We start from the raw sequence: 9,017 nt of genomic DNA, 5'->3' as shown, positions 1-9,017 counted from the left end.
TTTACTAACGATGATGCGAACATGGGCGAGCCGAGTGGGATGTATAGTACTATAAACAGTTGTATAATAAAAAGTGAGATACATAATATTTTAATCAGAACAATCTAATCAAAATCATAATAGTAACCAGACTACTATAAGCCGATGAAGCTGATAAAAACCAATAGCATAACCACGCACCTGTTAGCTTTCAAGTTTCAACCCATTACAACCCCCAGCATTTTTTAAATCATAATTATTAATAATAGATTGGCAGTTATACTTTCGGTTCTACTTTACGTTTGTTTATAAAAGAAGTAATTTGGAAATTTACAACTATTCTAATTCATAATATTAATTAAAAAATAAAAAAAATTCTTATAATGGGCTTTTATCAAATATTTGATTAAATAGACGACAAATCACAAATAACAATAAAAGCATAAGAAGGGAATCTATATGCAAAAACTCTATTTACAGTTCAAAAGTATCTTTTATTTTTTATATCAACTACCAAAAAAAAAGTTATCTTTACTTAATAACTATTTTAAATACCTATTTAATTCAATTATAAACTTCTAAACACAATTAGCAGTAAATCCAAGCGAAACCAAACAACATCAAACCACAAATCTCACAGAAATTTTTTTACCACAAAGGTTCATGCATTGTATAAGTTTGAAGCTCTAAACCATCCATCCAAAAGGAAGAAGAACCACCAAATCAACACCCAAATTTTCATAATCCAAAGCCAATGCATTCATTAGTACCTAAACCATAACTAAACCAAAGGCTAATAAGACGTTGGTAATGCCAATGCCAAGCACTTTAAAGTTGATACTGCTACCACTGCTTGTTTGAGGAGCTGGTGCAGGGGAGTCTTGTATGGCAATGCCGGCAGGATTTGGTGATGAAGTGGGTGGCATTGCAGTCGGGGATGAAGCGGAAGTGTTGGCGAGATTGAGAACACGGATATCGACCTTCTGGCCTGCCGTGCAGTGGCCGGGAAACCCACACAAGAAGAATCGGTGGCCCGGGGTTATGATGAGGATGGAGTCATTGCCTGAACTGTAGGTTGCAATAGCAGAAAATTTGTTACAGTTTCTGTAATCTGCCAGGTTCTTCACTTCTATCACATTGTGTAGTTTCGCGTCGTACTGAAACACTAATGAAATCGACAAAAAAAAAAAGGTATCAATATAAAGGGGACAAATTTGCATGAACATTTGATCAATAATCTAATTTTCATTGTTTAACATTTGGACTGAAGAAATGGAACAATTCAACATGTCGACATGAATGCAATGCAAATTAATTAGGACTAAAACAACAACAGAGGTCATTCCCTTTATGCAATTTTTGTAAACCACTTAACAAAACAAGCATAATAAACAATGAACTCTAATCTTGGAAAGATGCAAACATTAGTCGTTAATGTAAAGTGAGAATGATTATCAGTAAACAAGTGTGATGAAATTAGGTGATGATTTGCATAAAGGAAGTGTGACAGACAAAGGTCATGCAAAAGAAACAGGCATGGGACAGATCCCCCACCTGTCTTCTTGCATGGCTTGAACACTGACAACCCCTGCTCTTATCATTAAGGTTGTTGGTTTTACTTTATATATATAAATAATTTAATAAAGTTAGTGCATTGTTCAATGTTTTCTTCACCATCGAAATAAATAAATAAATGTCATGAAAAAGGAAAGGGTAAAGATTTTATATAGATGAATTAAAATTTTAGTTATAGGAAAAATACAACAAAGAGGATGATAAATGAGGATCTTTAATCATCTTGAGCAGAAAAAAATCAAACAGAAAACACAGAAACAAAATGAAAGCAATTAATTAGATAAACAAAAAAGAAGAATAATGGTCAACAATAGGTGAGGAAATTAATACACATGAAAATACTGAAAGAACAATGAGAACAGAACAAATTAATCAAACAGAATACAAGAAGGAGAAGTAGACTACAGATACAAGGATATATACACAACACAAAAAACCAAAGGAATGTATTCAATAACATTCATCATTATCTTCAAGAAAAAAAAAACACATGAAACACTAAGACACTAAAGAACAAATACAATGCAAAAGAAATCAACAAACAATTAATGAAACAAAGAAAGAAAAAAGGAAAATTTCAGTAGAAAGGAGGAGAAGAAGATTACAAATGGTGTCTCCCACTTCGAAGTTCTTGGTGCTGGTCCAGTAAGTATAGTTGGGTTTCACAGTCCATCCATCTTCATCTCCAACCTTGTAAACAGTGCCAGCAACATCACAACAACCAAGAAACAAAGAAACCACCATGAACATCACCATGGCCACCATCTTCTTCTCCATCACCATTGGAGGCCTTCTCAGAAATCTCTCTGTCCCTACCCAGAAAACAACACAAGAGGAATATGGTCACTTTACCAAGGCTCACAGCACAAGTTTCTATGTATATATCATAAAACTTTGTCGTTATAAAATTCCCATAATGCCCTTATTTACATGCACTGCATTGACCGTATTGCCCTGGTTCTCTTTGGTGCGTTACAGCTCAAGGGAATAATGACCGTTTGATGAGGATTTAATGGAGAGGATTCGTTGGATAAATTTGGAATTTGATTGATGTTATTGCGTTCTAAATTTGGCAACTTGGTTTCAGTTAATGGTATTTGGAAGCTTTCGGTTATTTTTGGAAAGTAATTATAGTGTGTGTAGATATCTTTGGAATACGGTAAACGAAGGATATCAGAATAATTTTTGTTGAGTGCGTTATACATATCTTTGACCCATTTTTGAGATGCCGAAACTACCCTCAGCTTTTTGTAAACTTACAAGTTACAGCAATTGTTCTTCTCATACACCTTATGATTTTTTTAGAATTTGCTAAAAATAACGTAAATTATGAGAGTTTTTAAAAATAATACAGTTTATTTATTTTTTGCAAATCCCCCCATTTTTAAAATTTATTATAAAATAGTAAAACAATGAAATATTTACATTTTTGAAATGTTGTATATGACCATCTATAATTCTTTTTTATTTTATTTTGAAATACTCCAGAAAATTCTTTAATGTATTTAGCAATAAGGAAATTCTAGCTTTCTTTCTCATTTCTGAAATATTCTTAATGTTACATTGGTAATAATTTTATTTTTATTAATAGTTGTTAGTGAAAAATGCATTTTAATTTTCAAGATTTGACACCAAGTCAAGGTGATATGACATACATGGTAACGTGGCATAGATGATGACGTGATAGCATGGTGATATGGCAAAACTTCTTGGCTTGGAAGCAAATATCTTGGGAGATCTTGGTGGAGCTATTTTTTTATGTGTTATAAATTGAAGGCAAGATTTTATCAAAACCATATTTAAATGATTTGATTGAAGGATAAATATGGATGGAGGCTAATTGAAGAAACACCTATCAATGATTGAAAAGTTACTTAATTGAAGACATACCTATTGTTGGTATGATTCTAAGATCCATTAAAGGTATGATTTGAAGAGCCGTAATAGTATGATTGAAGACTATTAAAGGATGATTGAAGACATGCCAAATTCGAGAAGTACCTATTGTTGGTATGATTGTTATAATTGATTGAAGAACTATTCTTGGGAAGAAGATTTGAAGACCACACTTGAGTGAATTAAAGATCAAGTTTGGAAAGTTTTGTGAAGACCCACAAAGTCGTGCGCCCATTGCGAGGGGACTGCGTGGTGAGGAGCTGAGGAGGTAGACTAGTTGCTGGTAGTCTGGATAAGGAGATCTGGCTGTATCGACTAGGACTAAACATAACCGGAGATTGATCGGTCTTGAGATCGCTTCGCAACAGAACCAGAGCTCAGTCAAGTCAGCAGTCAGGGCCATGTTGCAAATTCGGTTACAACAGGAGTTGCAATAGCTAGTTTTGGAAGGTTCTAAAGTTAGTAACCGCTGAGATTCCAAAAGAGGTGATACTGATATTTGGGACTTTGAGACGTCTATATAATCTTCATTTGACAGTATGAGTATCGAGAGTTTGTACTTATGTATTTTATCTCTTTTAGTGGATTGTTTATCTCCGGACTTGGCCCCCTAGACGTATGTGAGTTGACACCCAACTTGGTTACTAATTCCGTGTGTCTCTTTCTTTAGTTTGTGTGTCAGTTTTTTTTAGTGTTTGAGTGCACTCCAAACCACAAACCACACCAATGGAATTAACAATAGTTATTTAATAATAAAATCAGTGCATGAGTACAAAAAATAATATAATTATATTTTTAATAAAAAAATAGTGTATTTGTAATTATTAGTCATCATCTATTTATGTTGTGAAAATGGGAAACAATCAAAATAAAATGTTTTAAATGTCAAATGAAAATTATCTAAAGTTCAATTAAAATGTAGTATTGGTTTTTTTAATAAATACTTTTCAAATTAATTTGTTATATATATTTTCAAAAATAGTTTTGCTATTTTATTACACATTGAAAAGTCTTTAAACTATATAACAACCCTTCTTATAAATTGTAATATTATTTTATGTGAAAAAGGGTAAAATCAAAATAAAATGTTTTAAATCTCAAGTGAAAAATATTAAGAATTCACTTAAAAATTGCAGTGTTGGTTTTTTTTAATTTTTTCCCCAAGATAAATATCATATAAATACTTTCAAGTTAATATGTTATTTAAATTTTAAAAAAAATACTTTTACTATTTTATTTGACATTGAAAAGTCTTTGGATTATATACCAAGTCTTCTAATAATATATTAACTAAATAAATAATAAAATCCTTATGTCAAAGATGAAGAGGAATGTTACTGATCACAAAAAGCGGTTGGCTAGTCAAATGGTAATCACCCATGCTTATAATTGAGAGGTATCGAGTTTAAGCCTCTCAGATTGCAATTCACATTCTGGATCTCTATAAGAGTTCTCAATGAAAAATCCCTCTCGTTCTCCCCTTCGGGGTTACATGACAGTATCCTAAGAGGTCAATCAAGATACCATAATTAGTGCACCTCTATATCTATTTGTCCTTTATTTTATCGCTTGTCGATTTTATCGAAAAAAATGTTACCCACCACATGGGCAGTAATTTGGTGAGAAAGAGTTTTCATTTTCTGAACTATAGTTAATATTCCTTTATTGATCATTAAAAAAATAAAAAGTTTGGTTCCCAACTATAATATTAAGTTCTATTTTGTCCACTAACTCACTTCATTACTAAAGTGTTACATATTCTGTCACTTTAGTAATATATTAACGAGGTGGATGTGCATGAAGGTCTTATCTATACCACCCTCATTGCATTATATCACTTATATAAAGATACATCTCAGTTGGTCATGTTAAAATATGTTGGTAGATCACATGCATCTAACAAGTGTGATTTACCAGGTTATGTTTTTTTTTAATTATTTATTTAATTTTGATAAAATATGACAACTAACGAGTAACCATAAATATTGAGTTAATATCTAAATATATTTATACTTTCACCATGTGTGAAATAAGGTGTGAATTCATCTCCCCAGTAGAATATGATCACTCTACACAAAGATCTAATATATTTAGACCAAAATATAGTTGGCATATCATATTATGTCATGTTTAAAGCAGCTTTTTTCACTCTGAAATACTTAATTTACACAATAATTACTTTTGGTTCCAAAGTTCCATATTTATTTCACTTTAAAAAATAAAGCATAAACATAAAAGGTGCATTTTTTGTGTTTTTTTTTCTCCAAATTAAAAGCTAATAAATTAATATTTATAGAAAAAGCACTACTAATGATTAAAAAAAAAAAAAATACTTTGGCAATATATTTTTACCAAACTACTCTAAGTAAAATAAATCTTTTACTTTTGTTTTCCAATATATACAAACATGAATTAATAAATGTTCCTTTACTTTCTCCCTTCATTATCTCCCCACTCTCTTGCCCTTAACTAGCTTAACCATTTCTCTAAAAGAAGGAAGAGTGGAGATGGTGGTTAAAATGTTTATGAAAATGACAGTTGAATGTTTGATAAGAATTTGAGGCTGTACAGTGCTTTGAGAGCCTTTACGCAAAAAAAAAGTAGTGGAGAGCGATTCGTCACATGAAGATTGCAGAGTGATTCGCCATTGCACTAAAATATGAAGATTGGGATCAGTCCTAATAATCAATTAGTGAAGAAAGGGAGAAGGTAAACAATGGAGCTTATGATATGGCGAATGCATTTTTTCCCCCTTCTTATTATTGTATTTTTTTCAAGGGAAGAAGGGGAGAATGTAACGTCGTTGGCTAGTTTGCATATCGGAATTATTATGTTTGGTGAGGTAGAAATGGTTCATGTACTGTCAAGGAGTTTCTTGGTTCACGGCCTCACATGCAATAGTAAGGCATGAAATTTTATAGGGAAAATTACTGTTTACCCATTGTGAATTTCAAAAATTCCCAAACAGTCCTTTCAATATTGGCAAATCCTGGACAACCCTTTCGTTATTGTTTAACTTCCCTTTTAACCCCTACCGTTCACTTGAAATACGACCATATTATAAAATTCCATTTTTGCCCTTGAAAATGGTGGGAAAAAACGGCCACTCACATCATGTCCAATCTTTATACATATAATTTTTGCATTTTTGTTGCTCTTTTGTCAAACAAAGTTTTAGTAAGGCTCATCACATCTTCTTTTTCTTCTTTTTTTCTTATTGTCCCTCATTTGGTTTGTTATATTTGAATTCCCGCCGCTTTTTGATAAGATGAGAATTTCTTCGATTCGAGGGCTATCTGCTCACTGCTACCGACTTTTGGGAATTGGTGTTAGCTTAGCCGAGATACGTGAGCTGATCGGGTCTTGATGTTCCCCGTGTCAGATTGAAATTTATCACACCCGATGGATATAAAACGGTTTGTCCAATAGAAAACGAGGTTGACTTTCAGCGGATGTGACATTGTCGATCTTGTCGAGACAGACGCGGTGCCATTGTCAAATCCTACTGAAAACTAGTTTTTCTCGTTGTAAGATTCTTCACTTTTATGTTTATCTAGTTGTATAAGTTGATTACCGTTTAACGTCGTCTGTCTCTTTTAATTTATATGTCAGTATTTAACTATTTGTATTACCGTTTAACATTGTAATGTATCATTTAAACATTTTATGTCTCTACTTAAAATATTTTCTTTTCTGTTTAAACTGAAGTGCTGCCAGGTGGCCAATAGCAAATTTATGGTATCCTCGCAGACAAGAATTAATGACGGCATTAAATTCTATCTCAGTAACGAGAAAAAGCTCGCCCTCCGCATGCTTTCCATCTGATCTCAAGCGCCAACCACCTTACTTGACTTCACACCATAAAATGAGAAGGAAGACCACTTCCTCGAACACCCCTCCTCCTCGCCCCTCCGCTTCTTCTCGATGAGTTTCATCTTCATGTGTCCGTGATATTCATTTAAAGGATGTGTCATGATCATCCTCTTCTGGAGAATCAATCACGCAACAAGTTAAACTTTCTTTTCCCTGCTCAAGCCGAAAACTCGCCTAATCGCTCGAACGCGGAGGATGAAGCGACAAGCAATTAAGCCGGCATTTGACTTGATCAGACAAGAAAGTTTTCACGCATTGCTTGATCATGGAGGATTCTCCAGAGAGGGTGACCATAACACATACTTTATAACGAAATTGATATTTATCACTTGAGAATTGTTCTCATCGTTTAGACCAGTCGAAATGCCCGGCGTAATTGCCTTAATGCGTTGATTCTCCAGCGGAGGAGGACGGGCGTTTCGACTTGGTCAAGAAAAGAAAGTTTAACTATCTTTTCACTTATTGCTTAATTGTGGAGGATTCTTCAGAGGAGGATGCCCATGACACATCGATTATATTTAAACTGTTTAACTGTCTTTTTTAACTGTTCATGTTCTACATTGTACAGGTTCAAGTTGATGCGCATATTATGCAACCGCTGTGAGCATTCGAAGGTACAGATACTTGTTAAGGAAAGCCGAAATCTTAATAGACGAACTAGGATAGACTCGCAAGTGTCCGATGTCCGTGAAGACATTATAAATGTTGTGGATGTTGTAAATGTTGTAAATATTTTATTTGAAATGAAACAAATGTAACTGAGTGTGAACTTTTGATATTTAATCAGAGGCCATTGTAAATGTTTAAATATTTTAAATGAAAAAAACTTATTTGAGTGTCAACTTTTGATATTTAAACATTTTTAGAAACAAAAAATGGCATTGTAAACAATCAAAATGTTAAACAAAATTGACTTACTACTTAAACCGTGACAACGGTGTTTAAATAAAAAATATATATGTTTAAACAATGATAACGGTTTAAATAAAAAAATAAATATGTTTAAACGATATACAAATTATTTAAACAGTGAACCGATAGTTTAAAGAATATATATAATTGTTTAAACGTAAAAAGGTTGACGTTTAAACAGAGACCCATGAGATACCCAAGAGGATTGATGGAATGTCTGTAACACAATGTTTTGGAAAAATATCCATCTTCAACATGATGTCGCAAAAAGCATTCAATTTAAACAATCACATATATTTTAAAACAGTTAAATCAAAATATTTAAACGGTTTACATATTGGTTTAAACGACATAATGTCAGTAATAGCATTCAATTTAAACATTGAACAAGCAAGCTGCTCAAGTGTTCTCTTCATGGAGGCTCTGTCAGTGAACATAATGTCAGTAACAACATTCAATTTAAACAATAACATATATTGTTAAACAGTCAAATGATAATATTTAAATGGTTTACATATTTGTTTAAACTATATAAAAAGATTTTAAATAGTGAACCAATATGTTAAACACTGAATCATATTTGTTAAACATTAAGAATTGATATTTAAACAGAGAGAGTCATGATAAGTGGAGTACTTTCCTTCGAGCGATGACAGGTTGGCTTCTATCGTCACTTGCTTACTTCCTCCTGTTTCTCGCTTGTAGTCGACCGGTCTCTTACAAGGACTTCACACTATAGCATCTTACTTTCAAGCAAATAAAAACTTCGAGATAATGGTGGA

At 32.7% G+C, this 9,017-nt stretch overlaps 1 protein-coding gene across 1 annotated transcript; it reads right to left on the bottom strand.

Moving 5' to 3' along the window:
- Window positions 1-599: 599 nt before the first annotated feature.
- LOC120255275 (mavicyanin-like) lies at window positions 600-2,393 on the bottom strand. Its single transcript, XM_039263134.1, has 2 exons — window positions 2,160-2,393; window positions 600-1,144 (listed from the first exon to the last, which is right to left on the bottom strand). Exons 1-2 carry the CDS (start codon window positions 2,335-2,337, stop codon window positions 750-752), a joined length of 573 nt encoding a protein of 190 aa, XP_039119068.1. The 5' UTR covers window positions 2,338-2,393; the 3' UTR covers window positions 600-749.
- Between the last annotated feature and the right edge of the window lie 6,624 nt (window positions 2,394-9,017).

Source organism: Dioscorea cayenensis, unplaced genomic scaffold (assembly GCF_009730915.1).
Source record: "Dioscorea cayenensis subsp. rotundata cultivar TDr96_F1 unplaced genomic scaffold, TDr96_F1_v2_PseudoChromosome.rev07_lg8_w22 25.fasta BLBR01000919.1, whole genome shotgun sequence".
Taxonomy (NCBI): domain Eukaryota; kingdom Viridiplantae; phylum Streptophyta; class Magnoliopsida; order Dioscoreales; family Dioscoreaceae; genus Dioscorea; species Dioscorea cayenensis.
The sequence above is the reverse complement of the archived record's forward strand: the minus strand, read 5'-3'. Positions and strand labels throughout refer to the sequence as shown.